This window comes from Centropristis striata, chromosome 1 (genome assembly GCF_030273125.1).
Source record: "Centropristis striata isolate RG_2023a ecotype Rhode Island chromosome 1, C.striata_1.0, whole genome shotgun sequence".
NCBI classification, from domain to species: Eukaryota; Metazoa; Chordata; class Actinopteri; order Perciformes; family Serranidae; genus Centropristis; species Centropristis striata.
Genome location: NC_081517.1, coordinates 21089532 through 21114920, shown reverse-complemented (window position 1 = coordinate 21114920; position 25389 = coordinate 21089532). Strand labels below are relative to the sequence as shown.

Below are 25389 nucleotides of genomic sequence, written 5' to 3'. Positions count from 1 at the left end.
ATTATCATGTTCTACAGGGCACATTCTGCACAACATGGGCTCCCACCAGCAGCAAAAAGCTCTGATGAAGTCGTCCTCATCTTTGATTATGATTATCATTAAGTTAAAAGGAGATCCAGATCAAGGTAATTAATGATATAGTACTGACAATTAAAACCATCAAACCAAACCATCTAGGGGGGTCTGCCCCGGGAGATTTTTTTTTTACATTTTTAAGTAAAATGCATCAATCTTGTGCACTTTGAGAGCTAAATGAGAGCAAAAACCTCACATTCGTCATAACTGCGCCAAAAGTAAACCAACGCTCTGAATTCCCCATTTGTCGGCTACCAAAGAGAGGAACGTCTGCACCTCATTAGCTAACCACAGCAGGTTTTTCGGTTTGCCATATTCTTGCACTAGAGGGCACATCATCATAATTTATTGTATGAAGGGGAACCCTACAGGGAACTCAATAATTTTTTGCATGTGTAAAGAGCAGCCAATAAGACACTTCCTCTCGTTTTCTCCACTCTAGAGGGCACTTTAGCACGATTTTTCAACCATGGAGTCACCGCTCCATCACTGATTTATAGAGATTTTCCGATACAATTTTTTCCCTCCCGATACCGATTCCGATACTTGTGCTGTGGGTATCTGCCGATACCGAGTATCAATCCAATACCAGTATGTTATCAAAAAAATATCATACTACACCTGCATGACTGTGATATGATTATCATTGTGGTAAGGCCTGGCTCAGGTTAAACCCTTTGTTAAACATAAATAAATACAGAAAATTCAAGCCATTTATTTTTAAAGAAAACAGTATACAAAACAGTAGTGCAACAGCAACTTAAATAAAGAAATCTAGGAATATATTTAAGTTAAAGTGCAGCCACAATATTGGATTAATGGAGTGAACCAGTAAATAGATTACTAATTTAATAGATTACGTGTTATCGGATTGGTGCCTGGACTCCAGTACTCGCCGTGACCGATGCCAGCATTTCCGGCAGTATCGGAGCAATTTCCGATACTGGTATCAGAATCGGAACAACTCTAATAATTTACATATGATATTACTAGAAGGGAGACAACTGGCCTGTATTAAATGTTAACTACACCCGATCTTTTTTGTAAAAAGGCCTTCAGTCATGTTTGATCCGGTCATTCTGATGTCAATACTGCCCTACAAAGTCTAACTGCAGTAACTATGCAAAGAGTAAAACTGAGAAAAACTGCTTTAAAGTTTTTTAACTAGCCAGCCAAATGGGTTATATGTAGATAAGTGATATGACACTTATTTCTACATGTATTGATGATGTAATTTTTATGCTCAAAAATCATGATGATTTATATGACCTTTGACCCCCAAAATGTAGTTACTGCACTCTGGTTTTGCAGTAAAAGGTTCTAATATCAATGCAAAAACACAGTGCAGTACTACAATATTGTTTTAAAGTGTTTAACAATTCTATTCAAAGATTTGTGTATTTTAGACTTAATATTATAAAGTAAGGTTATATTTTAGTCTAATACAATTTTATGTCACTTTTATTTAATTAATTACTATCTCGATAATGATTTCCCTATCAAATAAACTTATAATTTCTATTATTACTGTCTTCACTATTCAACACAATGAAGAAATACAAGGCTACACTGTATCACTGTATTATTTCTCTGAAATAAAGCAAAATTGAAATCTAAAACTTTGTCACAAGATAAAACAGACATCAATGGGTTCATTTTTTAGTTATAACTCAATTTCAACCAAAATTGTAGTTACTGCAGTTAGGCTTGATTGGACAGAATAGGTAAGATAATAATAATTGTAGTAATACTAATTAATAGTTTGGAGAGTCAGATATTAATAGTTTGGAGAGTCAGAGGACAAGCAGCCTTTCAGAGAAGCAAAGATGAGTAAACACAGACATAAATCTGGTCCAGGAGATGTTTGTTTAGAGCCCGCTCATACTCTGTGGGTACTGGTTCCTGTCTCTGGGGCCTGTTGGTCTCTGTAGGTTCCAGTTTGTGTGGTTGCTTGGCTATAGAGTAGGCTGCATTTAATTCCCCAGCCAACAAATGCTGCAGCACTGTCAGTTTTACACATTCAAGAAGAAGGCTACCTTTCAAATGTGGACGACACTGTTTATTACGGCTGCACGATTATGGCCAAAATGATAATCACAATTATTTTGATCAATATTGTAATCACGATAATTCATCATGTTATGGGAAACATCTGTATTTTTAATGCACTACTTTTAAACAAACAATAGGAACAGTTTTTAGTGTGTGCACATAGTGTCTGGTGCTAACTGTTAGCCTATTAGCAATTTGCAGACTGGACGCTGAGGGGTTAACATCCCCTCCGGCTCTGCACCTGGGAAAGACTGCTGCAGGAGGACTGGGCCGATTCGACTCGTTCTTACTCTTTGGAGACTCGTTTGTACTCTTAACGACCCGTGGTTCCTTGAGAAGAGTCGCTGGACTGGACTTGTCTCCAGTCGCTTTTCTTCGAAATAGTCGCTAAGGGGGTCTGAAAAGTCACTAAATCTAGCAACAAAGTTGCTAAGTTGGCAACACTGCTTCGCCGGCTTTTACAAATGGCGCGTGTTGTTGTGGCATCGAGTACTACGTCACATCCTGCTTAGCGTTCTATCCAATCAGCAACCAGGCTGTTTTCAGGCGAGAAAAATGGCCCCGCCCCCTGGTTGTTGGTGGACTACTGGTGTAGAAAGTGCTTGATTAGATATGCAGGAGAGACACATATTAAAATGGAAATATCGTCGACGATCAGGTTAGTTCGTGACGCCCAAAATTGTGATCAAGATTAAAATTCGCTTAATTGTGCAGCCCTACTGTTTATTGAAAACCATTTGGCGTGCTGTGTCTCTGATATGATCAATAGGACATGAGTCGAACAATAATTGATTATTAAATTAATTATCAACTATTTTGAAAATGAAATAATTGGTTTGAGCCGTTTTTTAAAGTCAATAAGTCCAAATTTTCTGATTTCAGCTTCTTCAATATGAATATTTCTGGTTTCTTTGTTCCTTTATGATAATAAACTAAATATCTCTTTGGTTTGTGGACAAAACAAGAGATTTGAGGACGCCATCTTGTGATTTGGGAAACATTGACTTTAAAAAACGGCTCAAACCAATTATTCCATTTTCAAAATAGTTGATAATTAATTATTTGTCAACATTTTATTGACCAAACAACTAATTGATTAATCAATAAAAATAATGGACAGATTAATCGATAATGAAAATAATCGTTAGTTGCAGCCCTAGTTTGCATTTTCAACCTAAAATATCACTGTAGGGGTGTGCCATATCGTATCCTTCACGATTATATCGGTATATTTTTTTTATGAGTAAAAAAAATTGCATGTCATGATATTGGCATTGGCAAAGACTCCACCACAGAATTTACAAGAAGACTGTCAAAATAAGATGTCTTGATGCATTGTCCTTAAATGGACATAATTACCCCTTACCTCCTAGGTGGTTATTTTTTTTATATTATTTGCTAAAACTCAAGAGTCAAGAGTAACTTTTTTTTGTATTTGGCAACTGTTGAGATTTGCAATTTACTCTTCCTTTTTAGATTTATGATTGATAATCATATTTTGTTGTATGTTTTTATATATTTATACAGACTAAGAAATCACATTTTCTAAATACATTTTTCAGTATTTTGTAATATCGTCAAGAATATCGTTGTTGCAAAAATACCCTGAAATATCGTGATATTCTTTTTAGGGCCATATCGCCCAGCCCTATATCACTGTCTGCTTTGCTTAAGGCCACAATTCCTTCCTGTAGTTTTTGTAATAAAGAGGTTGATTATTATAAACACTACAAGCTTTTTGATTCAGACAGCTTTTCTTCAGGTTTTCTAGCTGTTGCTGTAAGTTTGAGGACTGATTGTGTGATTTCTGTGAGTGCTGATATTGATTTAGCCTTGTGTTCTCTCTCCTCCTCCCTCCACAGTGATGGATAATGCTCATACAAAAACAGTGGAGGAGGTTTTAGGCTTCTTCAGTGTAAATGAGTCAACAGGCCTGAGCTGTGAGCAGCTGAAGAAGAACAGGGAGAGATGGGGACCCAACGGTACACATTCTTTTTTCTTCTTCCATGAAATGCTAACATTTCTTATAAAAACGATCAACTATTCTTTTTGTATAGTCTTATACACTGCAAAAAAGGTGTGTCTAAAAACAAGATGAATTAGAGCTGCAAGCAGCAATGAACTGGCCCGAGCAGAGTGCACTGCAAATTATTTGTTTCTTTCCAAGATAAAAAAAACTTTAGATTTAGAAGTGTTAGGTAATTTATCTTGTTTTAATAGTTAGTTTCTTATTTTAAGCGTTGTAGAACCTGATAATATAATAAATTTCTGATAATGTAATAACCCTGATAATGTAATAAAGTGCATTTCCCAATTATGTAATACACTTTTTACCAATAATGTAAAAAGTATAACATTAATGGAAGGTTTTTGATGAAATCAAAGATGGCTGAAAATCCAATATAGCCGAAAACCACCATTGAGGATGCATTGAGCTCGGATTTGCCCAAGGGTACCAGTGATACATCCTTTGTGAAAAACGGATGAACTGGTCAAAAGTTAATAAACATTCACATTCATTAGAGTTGCCTACACAGTATCACCACTTGAACCCAAGTAATGGGTGGTCTGATGTTAAATTATTACAATATTGGGGAATTATTACATTATCAGGACTTGCAAAATGAAGGCTAACCTGATAATGTAATAACCTCCCATTTATGTTATACTTTATTACATTATTGGTAAAAAAAAGTGTATTACATTATTGGGAAATGCAGTTTATTACATTATCGGGAAGCTATTACATTATCAGGTTTCATTAAATTTTCAATGGACTCAAGTGCAGATTTTTATTACATTATCGGGGTTATTACATTATCGGGAATTTATTACATTATCAGGTTCTACAAGCGTTCAACATGCTTATTTCTAGATTTAATAATCTTAATTTAAGAAATCTTGTTAAGTGAAATTATCTGTCCATGCAGCAAGATCATTTCTCTCAGATTTAGTGTTTTTTATCTTGTTTTTAGACACACCTTTTTTGCAGTGTGGGAGTAAAACCTTGTTTTTTTATTTGTTCATAAGATATCGTAGTGATGTTGCAGAAGAAATTACTACAAATATTACTGCCACTGCCACTAACAAAAATACAAAAACATAACATAACATATTCATAAAAAACATTATGTTTGACTAAATGTCATATTGTCATATGTTACAGTTGTATTGATCAAATGTAGGAAATGCATACATGGATACATAATATCTCCAGTTTTCAGTAAAATAACTTCTGTATATCTGCATCAAGTTTAAGTACATGCAAGCACATTTATCAACCTAGTTCTGCTGCAGAAAATATTATTATATTAGTATTGCAAAAAAAGTACAAGGTGTCACAATGATATAATTATTTTTCTTTTCTCCATCCTTCCTCCTTTAATTCTACCTTTAATTCTCTTTATTTGCAGAATTACCAGCTGAAGAGGGTGAGTTATCTATCTGTCTGTCTTATTATATCCTTTTGTGTTCCTCCTCTTTCGTTAGGCCCTTTCATAGTGCGGTCTCTAAATGTCTCGCTATATTGCTGGAAAGATCTGTGCCGGCCTTTCGCCTTAGTGCGTTCATACTGCAAAGTGCCCTTGAGCAAGGCACCTAACCCCCCTGCAGTAATGTGCTGCCCACTGCTCCTTGCATGGTGTGTTCACTTGTGTGTAAAAAAGGATGGGTTAAATGCAGAGGTTGAATTTCCCCGTTGTGGGATTAATAAAGTAATTCTTCTTCTTCTAGTGATCCTGTGAAGGTGTGGTATTCGTGCCTTTTTTATATAATAGTGCAGTCCGGCATTGTGGAACGAGTTGGGAGGAGACAATAGTGACGTGCAACAGAGCAGCAGCAGTGCTGCGCAGTAGCACAGTGCGAATAGGCTACACAGTTAGCTCTGTAGCAGCACTCTGGCTGTATCCCAAAGTCAAGGATCCTTCCTTTGTAGTATCCTTCCTTCAGAGTCCTCCAGAGACGAGACCATGTAGAACAGGGGTGTCAAACTCAAATACACAATGGGCCAAAATTTAAAACTTGAAAAAAATTGCGGGCCAACATTGAACAAATAAACCTTTTAATATATACCAAACATGTTTTGCTTTAACATTAAATATGGAACCAGCAACACTTACAATAAATAAATAAATAAAACATACAATATATAACTAAATAGTGCAGACATGCAAAATCAAATTTCAAATAAAAAACATCACCAATCAATCTACTTTCTTGCTCCTTTCAGTTATGTCCATGTCCTTGTACTTGTCGTGGTGTTTTGTTTCAAAGTGTCGTCTAATGTTGTACTCCTTAGTTATAGCCACGTTGGCTCCACATACAAGACAAACCGGTCTGTCTTTTACGTATGTAAACAGATATTCTGCCTCCCACCTGTCCAAAAAGCTCCTGTTTTCTGCCTTTCTTTTCGCCATTTTTGGGAAGGGGTAGCTCGGAGACAGCTCTAGCTTGAGGTTGCTATGACGACTGTCACAGAGGAGCGCGTTTCTGGGTCCTGTCCTGATTGACGCGCCAAAACAACAGCAGGGCATTGTGGGATTTGTAGTATTAGCGGTAAATGCGCCGTATAATACTGGCGGGTCAGCTTTTATAGTACAATAATAATATAATAATTTGGTATTGATTTGCGGGCCAAATAAAATTACACTGTGGGACAAATTTGGCCCGCGGGCCAGAGTTTGACACCCCTGATATAGAACCTGATAATGTAATAAATTCCCGATAATGTAATAACCCCGATAATGTAAAAAAAATTCTGCACTTGAGTCCATTGAAAATGTAATAAAACCTGATAATGTAATAACTTCCCGATAATGTAATAAAGTGCGTTTCCCAATAATGTAATACACTTTTTACCAATAATGTAATAGTATAACATTAATGGGAGGTTATTACATTATCAGGTTAGCCTTCATTTCGCAAGTCCTGATAATATAATAATTTATTTGACTTTGGGAAACAGCTAGTGTGTATGTTCTGCAGCAGCATGTGTTCACTTAGCGACCTTTGTTTGTTTACAACAAGCACCAGATACTCTTTGCACAGTTACAATGCCGGTTTGTTTACGATCAGCGGTGGAAACCACGTGTACAGTTAGCGTGCTGGTTTGTTTACAATAAATGGCAGACTCTGTGCACAGTTAGCGATGGCGGCCGCAGTTGTTTTGCTGCTGCACAGTGATTCAATGACTGTCAGACCAAGTGGGAGGTGTGTGTTAGACGTCAAGCACGACATCAAATATTCCGCCATGCTGGAATGGCCCGTTCATAGTGGTCCCGCTTCCAACAGTCACACCAATTTTCCTCCTCTGTGACTACCTCTGGAGGTGTAAAATTTGGTGGAATCACTTGATCCCGGCATCCTGCTTCTGGCACTTTCATAGTGCAGGTGAGACGTTACAGAGCTGTAAATGTTCCAGCATGAAAAGGGCTTTTGTTTTTCCTACATCCCCGTTATCTCAATGTAATCAGCTTGTTGGAGCTATTTTATTTTATTTTTGTATTTAGTTGTCTATTTCGGTCATTGATAATAATGAGTATTGTTTGATTATTCTAGATGTTTGTTTGTTTTGCTAGTTAATTGTTTAGTTTAATCATTATTATTGGTTAGCGTATTTAGTTTACATAGCATTTTTGTGTTTTACTGAAATTGTTTTGACACGGTGTACACCTGATGTTCTATAGGCAGGTGGGTAGGCACCTTTGGAACTCACACCTATGCATGGACTTCAGCTTCTTTGCCTGCGTACACCACATGCCCATGGTGCATCAGTGGCGTTTTGATTACGTTTTTGTTTTAATTTTAGTTTTGTTATTTTTCTGACAAAATTGCCACTACACAGCCCTTTCTCTCTTTCATTCTTTCTTTAATGCAGGAAAGTCTCTCTGGGAGCTGGTCCTTGAACAGTTTGAGGACCTGTTAGTTCGAATCTTGCTGCTGGCTGCGTGCATCTCCTTTGTAAGGAAACACAACTGTGTGCACAACCATGAGCAAACACATACACACTATACATATGATAATATCAACAACAAATACATTAACCCATAAGAACCCATGGTGATACCGTGTAACAAACACTTTAAATCTTCTAGAATCTCCCATATTCAGCTTTATGCTTCACCTTAACTCATAAATCCCTAAGCGACACATACTCAACACCCTGGTGTGGTGGTCATGTGACTGTGACAGGAAGTGACTTCTCTAATATATGGCTGTGACTGGAAACAGAAATGTGAAAAAGTAGCTAAAAAAAAGCTTATTTTTGGTTACCAGGCTAAGTTTAAACCCATTTAACAAGTCTAATCCATTAATATGGTGTCTTGTATTGCATTTAACTTGTTCAGACTGTATTTCCTGAACAAATTAAAGTCACAATTTTGATATATGTTATGGAGATGCAAACAAAAAGGCAAATAGTTATTTGTTTTCATTTATTATTAATGTATTCTTATTTTGTTACTTAAAAACAAATCTGACAAACAATTTATTGTTAAACAGCACTATTAATGTCACAATTTTGATAAATGTTGGGGAGATGCATATTTTTTTTAAAACATCATAAATGTGTTCTATGTGGTCCACTTGTTCTTTAGTATGTTCCCCATAATTTTCCTTTCAGGATAACTGGGTCTGGGTTCTTATGGGTTAAATTTGTATGGACTGTGTATTTGTGCAGTCTGATACATTGTTTAACCCTGCTACATATGAACACACATGAAACAAGTGTTAGAAAAACTTTCTCTCCATCTTGTCTTCTGTCTCACAGACGTTGGCTTGGTTTGAAGAAGGGGAGGGGACAATCACAGCCTTTGTTGAACCCTTCGTCATCCTTCTTATCCTCATCGCCAACGCTATTGTGGGAGTATGGCAGGTAAACAGTGTGTGTGCAATATTTATGGATGGGCAATCATTTCAAGGCAATTCCTGTGTTGTGTGCTGTAATTTGTTTAAAGTTTGAATCCATCTGTTGTCGTTATCCTCTAATTGCTCAAATTTGCCATCTATATCCTACAACCTTGTTTTCAAAAAAGTTGGGAATGTCTGAAATGTAAATAAAACAGGCTGTGATGGCTTACCCTTTGTAAGCTATATTCAATTGAAAACTGTACAGATACATTATATCAGGGATGGGCAACTGGAGGCCCGGGGGCCACACATTTTTTATTTGCTTCAAACCTTTTGTATTCCTATTTATACTGTTATACATGCATTTGAGCATGAAAAATGTTTTTGTGTCTTTTTGTGTCTTTCTTAGTTATTTTGTGTCTTTTTTTTTTGGTCATTTTGTGTCTTTGTTGGTCATTTTATGTCTTTTTTAGTCATTTTGTGTCTTTTTGTGGCCCCCTCCAGCATTTAAATTGCCCATCTCTGCATTATATGTAATGTTCAAACTGATAAAGTCAGTTTTTTCAAATTATAGTCAGTCATAAGAAAATGTTGATTAAACAAAAGGTCATCGGTCTTGAAACAAGGTGCTACATTCAGTTGCTAGTTTGTCAGGTAGTCGTCGCTACCACTAATGAAGAATTAAAACCACGGCCAGCAGAAGGGAAGGCTATCAGTGCTACAATACAAAACCATGGCCTGAAAGGCTATCAAAATGCCTGCACTGCAAAAAAAAAGGTGTGTCTAAAAACCAGATAAAAACACTAAATCTGAGGGAAATGATCTTGCTGCATGGACAAATAATTTCACCTGACAAGATTTCTTAAACATGTTGAAATAAGCATGTTGAACACTTAAATAAGCATGTTGAACACTTTAAACAAGATAAATTATCTAACACTTCTAAATCTAATTTTTTTTTATCTTGATAAGAAACAAATAATTTGCAGTGCACGCTGCTCGGGCCAGTTCATCGCTGGCACCATAATTTACAAATAAATTCTTTAAAAATCCTACAATATGATTTCCTGGATTTTTTTTCTCATTCTGTCTCACATAGACAAAATGACATAGTTGAAGTGTATCTATGATGAAAATGACAGACCTCTCATCTTTTTAAGTAGGAGAACTTGCACAACCAGTGGCTGACTAAATACTTTTTTGCCCCACTGTAGATGGACAAGACAAAGGAATGATGACGGGGCAGCCAAAATGTAGGAGGGAGATTGTGATTTTAGTGATCCAGGGTTTCAGCTAGCCAAAATGACAGATTCTGACAGGGTGAACCTGATGTGTGTTATGGCACTACAAGCTCCTGTTTCTAACAGATAACTAACAGAGGGCAGGCCATTCCCAAAACATTTCATATAGGGTGAATTCATATATCAGGACAGTTTTTGTAATTCTACCTTGTCATCCCATTCTTGTCATCATTTGAAAAATTACCTAACAAATGATACTAGGGGTGCACTGATTTTTAAAAAGCCTGACCTGCCGATTCCGATTTTGGCCGATACCAATTTTTGAAATAACTCACAGCTGAACCTTCAATGTTTGAATCTTATTTTATTGAAAAACAATAACACAGCAGTATTTTTCTTTCACAAATAAAGTAAATCACAATGTCTGATGTAGTCAATAAAATATTGAACTTAAAATAAATAGCAACAATTTATAGGACTAACTAACAAAAGAACAGCAACCATTAATAAAGTGGTTTTTGGTTTTGTTATAGTACAACATACAAACAACTGGGGAGGGCATCAATTTTCGAATATTCAAATAGTCATTAAATCATAAAAAATCGAATAGTTCATCATATCTGGAAGAAAAAAAGTTGTATTACTGGTGCCTTCCACACGGGGGCAGCGTAGCGTTTGATGATACAGTGTGGCGGCTAGATGCCAAGCTGTAGAAGAAGAAACAAACAGGGTAGAGGGTTTTTACACGGCAGTCTATGGGCGGGACAAGTTAGCCCCCAGAGGGATTTAGAGACTCTGGAGGTGACGTTTGATATTCGCCGTTGCTAACTGTGCACAACGTCAGCAGCATGGCTAATTATGCACAGAGTCCCTGCTGATCATAAACATAGTGATCGTCAATTAACCGGGATGCTAACTGTGCACAGAGTGTCCGGTGCTTGTTGTAAACAAACAGAGATCGCTAAGTGAACACCTCCTGCAGCAGCACATACACACTGTACTGCTACAGAGCTAACTGTAGCTAACTGCCGCTAACGGCGGCTCTTCTTAACGAGCCGGCCTCGCCTCTGGCTCGTTAAGAAGAGTAAGAAGGAGTCGCTGGATTTGTCTCCAGTCGCTTTCTTGAAAAATAGTTGCTAAGGGGGTCTGAAAAGTTGCTGAAATTATGAACAAAGTTGGGCGCACTGCTTCACCGGTCGCCGATGCCGCAAAATTAAGGAAATCGGCGCAGATCGATCGGTGCACCCCTAAATGATACATTTCTTAATTGTCTGCGTCATGGCTGCTTTCTTTATCTGGAAAATTTAAATGCTAATATTTTAATGGCTCATTATTTTGTTGAAGTTGACACTATATCTGAGACATCTGAGAGAGTCTTGTCCTGGGCCCAAGCAACTCTGTCAGCTGGCCTGGGTATGATGTTTGGATTCTAACATTTAAATGCTCACTTGGATGGTGAGAATCAAGCATCAAACTGTTCTATGTATGTTGTTTTTTTCTGTTCATGAGCTCTTTATCATCCACCATTTTTAAATCATAGCTGAAGATGACAATATCTCTACCAGAGAACTGGCTTAGCAAGACCTCATGTTTTGTGCCTCCCCCCATACTGCCTTTGTGTACACATGAGAGTAACCATGCTGTTGCTTCCACATCAACAGTTGAGAAACTCATAGAACCTTACTGTATTGCTGTGTCCTCCAGGAGCGTAATGCAGAGAATGCCATTGAGGCTCTGAAAGAGTACGAGCCAGAGATGGGAAAGGTGTACCGACAGGACAAGAAGAGCGTCCAGAGAGTCAGAGCCCGAGACATCGTTCCTGGAGACATCGTGGAAGTTGCTGGTAGGCAGACAAATAACTAAAGAAGTTAAAAAATTCTCTTCACACTATGGTGAAACAATGTTAAGTTAATTCAACATTCGGTTCAAATACTCACCATCTGTTGGTTAAAATGTAACTTCCAAAAGTTGGTTTCCTCCTGCTTATGTCTCATACTAGTATTACTTACTTACTTACACCAACTGTGTGGCCTCATGTGCCCTCAACATACTGTAAACCTCTTTAAGCTCTGCAACTTCTAATTCTAATATGTGAACAAAATAGCAGAACATTATCAGCATAAGGTGAGGTAATGTAACACCTGCACAGCTCAAGGTTCAAAGTATCTTTATTTGACCTGGTGGGGGGCAATTTGTTTCACAGCCAGAAGTTATAAATTGACAACAAACAAAAACATAAATGACAACAAATACCAAACACAAATTACAGTATGATTGATTTAAAAGACTGATAGCAGCGGGAATAAATGCTCCATTATGAATATTCAAATGAGCCATGTGTTGATGCGCAGCACAGGTAAGCTAGCGGGACAAGCTGTTTTGATATGTTGTGACTGAAGTATGTGGTAGTATTTGACAGGTCTTTTTTTTTTAACGTTTTTATAGAAAGTACTATTGATAGGTAATTACCATCGTATTAACCTATTTAAAGTGAACTCGTTAAAGTTACATTTTTGCGTCATGAAAACTAGTGATAGCTAGCTAGTTGGGATATCGCTGATGTAAATTTCACCTCAGCGGGTTCCTTTTTTATGGCAGGGAGGAGGCATTTCTCTTTCCTTACTCTTAGATGAACTCAGGCAGGAGATTAATTTTGCCATCTTTTCAAAATATATGCATTTGCCATCTTTTCAAAACAGGTTAATTTGCCATCTTTTCAAAACAGGTTCATTTGTCATTTTCCAAAAAGGTTCCTCCTAATATATTTAATATATTGGGCATTAATGTTTCTTGGTGAATGAGAATGTTAAGGTATTAATCTGAAAGGTAAAACCAGCATAATTTAACCAAACGGCCTTTATGCCCTGTCATGTGGCCTTTGTGCCCTTAAAATAAGTGTGAACGGGAAGGCCAAATGGCCTTGCCCCTAAAATGACGAAATTCCAAACCTGGGTAGTGGTAATGTTTGTTATGAGGGACAGTTGGTTTTCGAGAATCACACCAAGGTTTTTAGCGGCCTGGGTGGAGGCAGCCACTGTGTTCTGGACAGAGATGTGGAGGTCAGTGGGGGTAGGTCCCTTCCCTGGGACGTGAAGTAGCTCAGTCTTTTCTAGGTTGAGTTTGAGGTGGTGTAAGGACATCCACTGGGAGGTGTCGGACCACAGAGGCTGCTTTCGCATTGTGAAGCTGTTCAGTCATAGCAAGAAGGGCAGTCTCTGTTGAGTGGCCCTTAAAACCAGACTGGTGGTCAAGGAGATTGTTCCCATGAAGATGGGAGGTAGTTGTCCATTAACGATGGGTCGAGCGTGGGTTTCTTCAGGAGAGGATTCACGCTTGCTTCCTTCAGAGAGTTAGGAAACCAGTCAGTAGTCAGGGACTACTGGCTAAGAGCTACTAATAAGGCCTATTCACCAGTAAGGAAAAGCACAATTTCTAAGACTCTAAAGGGGGAGAATAGCAACAAATGTCACAGCAAACTGAAGCAGCTACTCTGTAACAAACAGAAAAGCTGAATTAAAAGAAGTATTTAACTAAGATCCCAGAGTAAAAGGCCACATCCAGATTTAAAATACAACAATGTTTTTTAAGGTGGTGGCAGAGTTTCAACCCAGTGTAAGCTACACCTAGCAGAAACAACCACATTTGGTTACAAATCAAATCAAATTTATTTATATAGCACGTTTCATACAGCAGGCGTAAACTCAATGTGCTTAAAGTAAAAATCATACATGACAGAAATATACAATATACATAAACTAAACATTGCATTAACATTATATATAAAACAGATAAAACAAACAAACAATAAATAATGTGACATACATAAAAACATACAAAAACATATAATACAGCATAAAAATTGAGGGTAGAGTAGGGTAAGAGGTAGTGGTATTATCATTGTTAAAAGAAACAACAATAGCACTGCTTTTAAAAGAGACTTTTACCCTTTACCTAACTAAAAGCAGAGAAAAAAGATGTGTTTTTAGTCTGCTTTTAAAGGAAGACACTGTTGTAACAGACCTGGTAAAGAATTCTAGAGAGAAGGACCATAATGGCTGAAGGCACCATGAGCTGCTTTAGTGTTTATTCTGGGTGAGGAGACCTTTATTTGATGATCTCAAGGATCTGTCTGGTGTGTATTCAGAGAGCATGTCAACAACATAAGACAAGTGTTTTAAAATGGATTCTTTGCTTTACTGGTAGCCAGTGAAGAGAGATTAAAACATATGTGATATGTTCACACCTGGTTTTGGTTACAACTCAGCAGCAGCATTCTGAATAAGCTGGACACAAATATATGATTGCATAAATATTCACCCACTTTAACCCCCTGGAGTTTGGGGCTATTTTGACTCCTTTTCATTCTGTCTGTATAAACCACTTTTTTTTCAGCACAACCTCACCTATGTGACCTGATCATTTTTTCATTTTGACTTACTGGATCAACATTTTGAACACAATAAACACACCAAAAACACACATTAAAAAGGCATAAATACACAACAAAACACAAAAAACGCACAAAACACTTTTTTTTTTTACAAATAACACACACAAAAAATTACATAAAAACACATAATATCACAAAAACACACAAAAATTGACAAAAAAAACACACAAAAAATGAAAAAAAACACAAAAAACACACAAAAATTGACTAAAAAACACAAAAAATACAAAAACACAAAAATTAAAGAAACATACAACGAAATACAAAAAACACATTAAAAAAAACATTAAACATGAAATATTACATTAAAATGTTGAGTGCACACTGCAGAATTTGAAAATATCTACAAGAAAAGGTAAAATAACACTTTACACTTGGTTGTGGTGATTTTTACCTTTGCTGAAAAAGAGTTGTCGCACTAAATTGGACATGGAAACTTCTGGAAAAGCCAAAACTTTAGAGAAAAGCTGACAGCAGGGCTCCATGCTGCTTCATTATAGGTTTTGATGTCATGAAGAAAGTCCCGCTCTGTCGATTTTGTGGACTCCAGAGGGTTAAAGTCACTGACCTAATTCAACAAAGTTCCCGCTAGTTGATGCAGCAGGGTCACAGTCAGTGAAATGGAGATCACCTGAGTACAGTTGATGTGTGTCAAGTGATTATAGTATAAAAAACACGAGTCTCTGATTCATCACTATTCCTGCTACAGTTGCAACATGAAGACAAAAAAACACTTCAAGCAACTCAGAGAAAAGGTAACTGAAAAGTCAGGACACGGCTACAAAAAAATGTCCAGCTGACTGGACATCCCACAGAGTTCAGTTAAACCATCATTAAGAAATGTAAGGAGTGTGGCACTTGTATAAATCTGCCTAGAGCTGGCCGTCCTCACAAACAAAGCGGTCCTCAGCAGGGGCGTGACGAGATCTTGTGACACGAGATTAAACTTGCCGATATTTTCCGTCTTAAATCCGTCGCGTATTAGCCTGGGTGTACCCATACTGCCTTGCGCACTCGAATTTCATTTCGAACCTTCAGGCAGTCTGGCAACGATGGCCGTTTCTTAGCCCTGTTTTAGGGATCTAATCACAGAACGGGGAGGGAAGGCAAGACGATGTACTACTCGGCAGACGGAAGCTTGTAGTTTTGTAGTTTTCTCACGGATCCAACATGGCTGCAGCAGACGCGAAGCTCTCTTTAGCTGTAGACGGCGTTTTAAATAGTTTAGAGAGAAAGTTGATTTCAGAAGAAGAACAACGTTTGACTTTAAACTCCTGTTTCACCACCAAAAAGGATGTTTTAGCCTTGCTTCCGACAGGATTTGGCAAAAGCCTTATCTACCAACTAGCCCCGCTACCGCTCGCTGCTGTAATGCCGGTGATCTGGCTAAGAGCCGGGGGACAGCGGAGCCGCCCAGAGACCCCCAGCAGCTTGTCTATTGCCCATAAAATCAGTGGATGTGTGGCTGAGTGACATGAGGGGGAATAAGGTGTAAAAATATATAATCTTGCAGAAAGAGAGAACTGGAGAAGCAAAGCAGCAAGCAACACTCTCTCTCTCTCACACACACACACACACACACACACACACACACCAACACTGCCGGTGTCTGTCGCTCTACATACGTCCTCTGGTAATAATTGATCCGATTGGCTAAGAGCTACGTACAGATTCTTTTGATAGACATTCATAGCGCCCAATAAACGGCTCTGGAGGATCGTAAACCACGCCTCCTCTACGGAGAAATGAATGGCTGGTTTCCAGACTAATCTCATTTGTGATTAGTCTGGTATTAGCCAGGCTAGTTGCGTATATGTTCACGGTCGAAACTGTCGCTAAGTGTTTACGAGACTATACAAAACCATACGTCTCATTAATCCCTCTGGGGTTTTTTTATTTTTATTTATCTTATTTTAACATTTCTACATTTTAGTTTTAGTTTCAATTTGTGGAAGAAGTTTATTAAAAGCTCCTGCTTACATCATGCATGTAAAGAGTTAAAATAAAACATTTCAAAATGCATGTGCAACTCGGTTAAATAAAAGTCAGCTCCAGTCATATATTGTGTCATTGTAGTTTTCTTAAAATCTCCTCTCGTCTCGTTCTTGTGAACTCAATATCGTGTCTTGTCTCGTCTCCTGAGCTGTGAGTATCGTCACACCCCTAGTCTTCAGTGTATATGATGGGATAGTGGCATTAGAATCTGCTAGCAGCCACCAAAATTTGGCCTTTTTTTGCAAAAACTAAATTCTCTGGGGGGTCATGCCCCCGAACCCCCCAGGCCATCTATTTTTCCACTCTCGCTGACTACTCCTGAACGAGTTGAAAGCACAGTTAACAGCAACACAGTAACACAGTAACAATAAAGATTCTATGTCACTGTATCTCCGGACTGTGAAAAATGTTATGTGAGGTGCACAAGATTGATGTGTTTGACTTAAAAATGTAAAAAAAATTGTCCCGGGGGGTCATGCAAAATATGGCATGGAATGTAAATTGATAATCCCCACACTTGCAAATTAAAACTGGGCCTGAAACACGTCACACTGCAGCTAGCTCCCAGTCTCTTAATCAATGTTAATGTTGACAAAGACTTCATTAAACTTAAAAGGATTAATAGATTTTCATTATTTGGGTGATTCTCATCAACTTCTGAGCTCATAGCAAAACTCCAAGAGCATTGAATATATATTTTCTTTGACCCTTTATAACATATAAAATCTAAAGTCACTGTTTAATATGAATTTAAAATCCATTTAAAAAATGACACTGAGCAAAATTCATCACCGTAACACATTTTTATATTAAAAAAACAACAAAAGTTTTTTTTTTTTCTTTGGCAAGCACTTAAATATGCTCAAGGGTAGCTGGTATCACCAAAATGTATTTTATTAAAATATACACATATTTTAATTCAAACAATTCTATCATTACCGTAACATCTAACAATTTTTTCTCATCAATTTTCATTCAGATTTTGTTCTTTATACATTGTTAAAAAACCATTATGTTTGATTATATTCTGTTAAATTATACATTTTTTAATAAATGTATATTTATTTTTGATAAAGTTTACTAAATATTTATTGTATATAAGTGTGGGGAAAACATGACATTTTTATCTGGAAGCATTATGGTAAAGAATTTGTGAATCAAAAATATAAAAAAATAATATTTTAACACAAAATAATGAATTGTGCCTCATTATGGCTATATTGTTCATTCACATAAAAGTGAAATATACTGAGTTTAATAAAGTTATAATCTTCACAGACATAACTTAGACTGGCTTCATGAGAATCACCCAAATCCATTTTTTGCTCATTCTCTGGGTCCAGGTTGTATTATTTAAATTTTTCTGTTATATTATAATAAATGATTGTACGGAGCCCCCCAGGGGACACGGGGGAAAAAAAAGATGGGTGAAAAAAAAAAAAAATGATGGGTGAAAAAAAAAAAAGGACGGACTTTTGCGAGATCCCGAGTTACTTTTGCGAGATCCCGAGATAGTTTTGCGAGATCCCGAGTTAGTTTTGCGAGATCCCGAGATACTTTTGCGAGATCCCGAGATACTTTTGCGAGATCCCGAGATACTTTTGCGAGATCCCGAGATACTTTTGCGAGATCCCGAGATACTGACGAAAGAAGAGGAGCAATGGAGGAGCGATATTCGCCTATTTTCCGGCCTTCTAACTGGAATAGCGTCACGAAAACCGCACCAATTTCCCCCAGGATGGTTTTATTTTGTACAGAAAACTAAGACTGACATTTCACAGGCTTGATCAACTCCCCAAAATCAGCGAGTCTGGCGAAAGATTAAAGTAACCGGGCCGAATGTACGTCCTAGTGCCCAACGGCAGCCAGAGTGCTTAGGGACCGTCGCAAAAGTGCAACGTCTTTCTTTTCTATTTTTAATAACTCACTGGAAATTCATCTAATAAACACCAAACGACTTCTGATGTGTTCATGAACTCACTGTGGACTTCCCACACCCTTTATTTTCAATACACACCTTTTCAATTCCTTTTATTCAGTGTGTACAATATTTAAGCCTTTTATTTTGTAATAGCTCTCTTGTTTTTATAGATAGCCTATCAACACCAAACCACTTCTGATGTGTTCATGAACTCATTGTGGATTTCCCACAACCCTTTATTGTCATTAAAAACTCTTTCAATTTTTTTAAAAGGCATAAGTAATCAGTATATATAATTATTTCACATCTTAGGCTTTTATTTTGTAATAGCTCAATTGATTTTATAGATATCAACACTAAACCACTTCTGATGTGTTCATGAACTCATTGTGGATTTCCCACAACCCTTTATTTTCAATAAACCCCCTTTTTTAAAGGCACAAGTAATATGTGTGTATAGTTCTTTCATATATAAGGCCTTTCTTATTTGATAGCTGTTTGAATCAGTCACAACCCTTTAGTTTCAAGCAAAACCTTTACAAGTTGTTTAGATATAAGGAGCAATAAGCGTGTATATTCTATTCATACTTAAGGCTTTTATTTTTTAATAACTCACTTGTTTTTCTATATATCGACTTCAAAACACTTCTGATGTGTTCATGAACTCACTATGAAGCTTCCACAGCTTCTTGCTTTCCTTTAAAACCCTTACAAGATTCTTAGACATCATTCATTTCTTTACATTTCTCATTTTTTATTTTGACTTCACTGTTCTTTTTCTTCAAAATTGCTGCTGTTAATTCAGGTCAAGCATGCAAATTGTCATTCAAGCATGACACATACAACCTTTCAGGTAGTTTAGCATTAATTGCAAGCTGTTAAAGCAAAGTGAATAAACAAAAATATGATTACTACAGCCACAAGTATGCATCTGTACTTGACCATCAGCTTGTGATGCTTTCCAAAACAGAAAATCGAGAACAATTATAGCAAGCAATAGTGAGGAGTTAAAATACTAAGAGCAGTCTTTGTCTTTTGTTGAACATAGTCATATATAAATTGGGCTGCACAGTAATTAAATACGTAAATTACATTTTTATTCATTGTCTTACAGATGTCTTATGATTGGTGACACACTGGAAGGAATGGTATCTGAAATTTAAAGTGTTTGTTTTACGACAATAAAGGATGTGGGGAATCCACAATGAATTCATGAACACATCAGAAGTGGTTTGGTGTTGATAGGCTATCTATAAAAACAAGAGAGCTATTACAAAATAAAAGGCTTAAATATTGTACACACTGAATAAAAGGAATTGAAAAGGTGTGTATTGAAAATAAAGGGTGTGGGAAGTCCACAGTGAGTTCATGAACACATCAGAAGTCGTTTGGTGTTTATTAGATGAATTTCCAGTGAGTTATTAAAAATAGAAAAGAAAGACGTTGCACTTTTGCGACGGTCCCTAAGCACTCTGGCTGCTGTTGGGCACTAGGACATATGTTTGGCCCGGTTACTTTAATCTTTCGCCAGACTCGCTGATTTTGGGGAGTTGATCAAGCCTGTGAAATGTCAGTCTTAGTTGTCTGTACAATATAAAACCATCCTGGGGGAAATTGGTGCGGTTTTCGTGACGCTATTCCAGTTAGAAGGCCGGAAAATAGGCGAATATCGCTCCTCCATTGCTCCTCTTCTTTCGTCAGTATCTCGGGATCTCGCAAAAGTATCTCGGGATCTCGCAAAAGTATCTCGGGATCTCGCAAAAGTATCTCGGGATCTCCCAAAACTAACTCGGGATCTCGCAAAACTAACTCGGGATCTCGCAAAACTATCTCGGGATCTCGCAAAAGTAACTCGGGATCTCGCAAAAGTCCGTCCTTTTTTTTTTTTCACCCATCATTTTTTTTTTTTTTCACCCATCTTTTTTTTTCCCCCGTGTCCCCTGGGGGGCTCCGTATGATTGTTATATACTACTGGAAAAGTACTGAATACAAAGTGTTAAAAGGGTGAATCCTTCAAGGCCAAATCATCACTTCAGGTTTTCTATCAGTCTTTCATGAAACTTATTAAATTGCATTCTCTGGTATTAAATAGGTTAAGTGATATCTGGTATTAATAGGTTAAGTGATACAGAGACTAGGGATGACGCAGATCGATCTGCAACTGATCGGATTGGCCCGATATGATAAAAAAAAAACCATCGATCGAAAAATCAGATCAAAGGTTAAAATCACCGATCCGATTGCATTATACGTGTGCTTTACAAGTGTTTGTTATGGTGTGGTATACTTTCCGGATCCAAAGGTGGCAGTAGTGCGCCAAAACGCTGCCGCTTTAAAACGAAGAAGTGTTGTGTTGTGGTCACGCAGCCTGCATGCACCTACACACACCATCAACATGTCTGCCATATGGAACTTTTTCAAAGTGAGTGAGTCCGATGTCACACACTCTTGCTGCAATTTATGCAAGCGTTTAGACATTTAGAGAAATGTTAGTATGACTAACAGTGTGCAATAATGCCACCAATGTTCAGACTGGCATTTTGAGTTTGTTTAGCCTGTTAAATAGGCTCAATTTTATTTGAATTTTATTTGATATGATATATGCAACAATACAGCCATTTAAAATGGATGTTATCAATAAATGAACTTTCAACATGAAGCTCTTGCCTGTTCTTGACTGCCCTATAGAGGCCATGTTGGCATATTGGCATAAATAGGAACAGGAGGCATCAAAAATGGGAATATGAAGCCCCAACATGTTTTATACACACACAGCATGTTGTCTAATAGTGTTTCTACAGTGCTGCAGTGAGCTTGGAAAGACTTGTATTCATTTACACAGCATCTTCGTTTAGACATGTTTGAAATAGCACTGCTACACCGTTTACTCATTCTATACAAACATCTTAATCTCTGCCCCCTCCTCTGGCTGTTAACGTCATGGAAACCCAATGAGAGGCACACAGCATTTTCATGGAAAATTTCTGATTGGAGTGCGTCTCAGAGGGTTTTGTTTGACGGATTCATGAAAGCTGGCAAGAAATGAAGAGTTTGAAACAGCATTGTTCTCGATGCTCAATTCTGGTCTTTGTCCACAACTTCTTTTAATGCTTTTCTGTGCTAAAAGAAAGTCGTCGAAAAGATGTGTCCTCATCCTATTATATGTTAATAGCTGAAAAGATATATGTGAAAAATGTTTTTGAATCAACACATCACAAGTTAAGTTATATCCACAGATAAAATCAGTCCAGCTGGGTTGTAGAAACACTGTTGCATGCAGCAAGACACACACACGCACACACACACGCACGCACGCGCACACGCACACACACACACACACACACACACACACACACACACACACAATTTTTGTCTTGACCCAGTAAGAATTCAGGCTGCTGAGAGAGAGGAAGAAGGGTTTGGAGATTGTGTGTGTGTCTGTCTGTCTGTCCTTCTGTATAGTAAAAGTATTTGGCTTCCAGAGCATGGGAACTCAGTGACACCGATCACAAGCGCATGTTGTTTAATGTGACTCACAGTTGGAATCTCTTTCCACTGTTCTTGGCCAAACCTCATGGAGTGACCCAGGGTTTACCAGCAGCCCGTTTCCAGTCTCAGTTTAGGTGTTCTCTATAGTTACAATAGACTATAGATAACTACCTCCATCTACTGTACGTAATACACTGACTATAGATAAATACCTCCATCTACTATACAAATCAAATCAAATCAAATCAATTTTATTTATATAGCCCAATACATAATATACTGACTATAGATAACTACCTCCATCTACTGTACATAATACACTGACTATAGATAAGTACCTCCATGTACTGTAGGTAATACACTGACTATAGATACATACCTCCATCTACAGTAGGTAATACACAGACTATAGATACATACCTCCATCTACTGTAGGTAATACACAGACTATAGATAAATACCTCCATCTACTGTAGGGAATACACAGACTATAGATAAATACCTCCATCTACTGTAGGTAATACACTGACTGTAGATAAATACCTCCATCTACTGTATATAATATGCTGACTATAGATAAATACCTCCATCTACTGTAGGTAATACACAGACTATTGATAAATACCTCCGTCTACTGTATATAATATGCTGACTATAGATAAATACCTCCATCTACTGTAGGTAATACACAGACTATTGATAAATACCTCCGTCTACTGTAGGTAATACACAGACTATAGATAAATACCTCCATATACTGTACACTCTTATCCTGAATTACATGAGTTTACTAGAAACTTTGTGGAAACCCATTGCCTAAAACCACTTTAGTTTTTCGACAAGCTAAAACTATACAGGTTAAGTTGTATTAACATGTCACATTAGTCGTTACTCAAAATCATTAGTTCTATTTAATAGATATATAATAAAAAATTAAACAATTTAGTCCCTACTTCAAAAAATGTGTTAATATAAGTTATTCCTTTTTTGTAATTTCATTGAGTGTGCTTGAAAGAGCACACTATATATTATCCACCAGGCTTCTTCCTATTTTTTTGTGTGCTTGCTTGCAAAAGCACACTAACCGGGTCTATTCTTATTTTTATTCTTCCGTTTCTTCCGTGTTTTTTTCAGCCGACTACTCCTCCCAGAGTTTTGGTCACACATACACTAAAAAGGTATCAAATCGACCGGCTCGGCCATGACAAGTGTGCTATGACTTTTCTAGGGGTTTCTGCAAAAGGTTTTACAATTATTCGGCAAAAACACGCCAAAGAATCCTCCCAATTTTCCCTTATGGAGAGGTTAGAGTGGATGACATCATAGCTAGAGTGGAGAGGGAGAGAAAAATGTGTCAAAAAATAAATTTGGAAGCTACGCTCGAGGCTGCAGATGCCACTCTACAGAAATAATTTACACATATAAACATAGGAAAATTTGTCTTCTCACTCACATTGGGCTGCTAAAGCTGTCAGAGTTATATTTTGGGCGTAGCACACACAGATGCACCACCAACACCACCCACAGCCTCATAGGCCGCCATGGTAAAAAGGCGGGAACATTTCTGGAGGAATGCAGAGGTACCAGTTTCTTCTGGTCACTCTAATAAAAAACTATTTCTTCTATTCTTCTATTTCTTCAAAAAACACATATGTAGACGTCCAGGAAGAACTAAGGATGTTCAAAGTGAAGTTGGTTCACTGATAGGAGCTACAGTTTGGGCAAAAATGCATTCAGTTGATCATCATCATCTGAGTCCTGAAAACAATATCAACATAAGAACACAATCATAGCATTTCTCATTTAATAACCAAAATTAATATCAAGCAATATAACCCAGTCACATGCCGGAGTAGTAAACAGATCACCCAACATTGTTGGAAAGAGTTGTTGCTATTAAGGTTACCCAGTGTACACTTTTAACTGTTTGAGCTCCACAAAAGAAAACCTATCTAGCCTCATTGTATAAGTGGAGACAGTGGTGATCGTGGCAGAGTGGAAACCTCTACCAATCACTAGGACACTAACCAGATGGACAAATTGTAGTCGTGATAAGTGGAACAATATCTTACTCTTGAATTGTATAATACTATGCTCACAGGGTTAATCAAAGATAGGAACTATAAAATAATGGGGAAAATTCAATCCTATGCAGTCCTGGTCCTTTAAGACACTCTTTAAGACAGTATAAGGTTACTTACAAAGCCTGCTTTGTAGAAGTCTGTGGGATTGTCACGAAAGATAATAGGGAGCCCTCTGAGCACCAGTGTCCGAATATCAGTTGGCTCTGTAGTCTTTTGGAGAGTAAAACAAAGAAAACACAAGTTACATAGCTAGAATGACAAGAAATGAATGGTCTACAAGAAAGCTGAACCAACAAAGCACAATTATGATTGAAGTGCAAAACTAATACAATAGCACTGTTTGTAACATAATGTTGTCAAACATAAGCTGTGAAAAACAAGTGCATTATGGGTATTGACCAACCCTGGTCTGTTGTGAAAACTTTGTCAACAGCTGCCCAGCGTTCCCTCTCTTAGCTTGAAATATCTAGATAAGACGTTGACTGTGCTGATCAATCATAGCTGTGAAGTTTTGGATTTGAAGAAAAGGGAAATTTTCCGGTGCACATCGCGAGCAGTCCCACCACCCCAACCAAGCTCCAGTATCCCTTACATTTTAAGACAGGTGTACAAGAAAGCTCAAATCACCACTTGTCAACCACTTATAAACTACAATTTTTTTCCCCCCAACATATTTATTGTCTTTTTCTCATAGTACAATGTCCCATCAATAAAACATTCAATAACAACTTAACAGTTTGGGACTGGAAATACTTATATTGCATAAACACACATACATACATACACACGTGCACACACATGACTTGCACCAATGTCAGACAAGATTAACATAAAATAAAAATAAAACTGTTCCCCTTCATTGTTCACAGTCGCCTCTCAGGTAAAGCCTACTATTCCAGCTTTCACGATAATCATGTATGGTTCCCAAAGCTGATCAAAGTCTTTCTGTTTGCCCTTAGCAATGTAAGTTAGTCTTTCGAGTCCAATGCAGTCCAAAAGCTCCCTCATCCACATTCTCAATGATGGAGCGTCCATACTCTTCCAACATAATGCAATAGCCCTCCTGGCTTGAAGTAGTCCAAAGTCCAGAAGTTTAGTCTGTTTCCGTGTTTGTATGAAGTCCTTCGGATATATTCCAAGCACGCAAAGTTTAACATTTAAAGGAATCGTGGTATTAAACATCTTTGACAAAAAATTTATAACAGTCTTCCAGAAGTTATGAATCTTTGGACATTC

General features: G+C 37.4%; 1 protein-coding gene across 1 annotated transcript in view; it reads left to right on the top strand.

Annotated features, from left to right (window-relative positions):
* Positions 1-25389, top strand: part of si:dkey-28b4.8 (sarcoplasmic/endoplasmic reticulum calcium ATPase 2) — an 83530-nt gene that overhangs the window by 2823 nt on the left and 55318 nt on the right. The window contains exons 2-6 of the mRNA XM_059334276.1: positions 3990-4109; positions 5541-5558; positions 8003-8085; positions 8894-8998; positions 11919-12057. Of these exons, the coding sequence (XP_059190259.1) occupies positions 3992-4109; positions 5541-5558; positions 8003-8085; positions 8894-8998; positions 11919-12057 (463 nt within the window). The 5' untranslated portion in view covers positions 3990-3991. The remainder of the gene's footprint in view (positions 1-3989; positions 4110-5540; positions 5559-8002; positions 8086-8893; positions 8999-11918; positions 12058-25389) is intronic.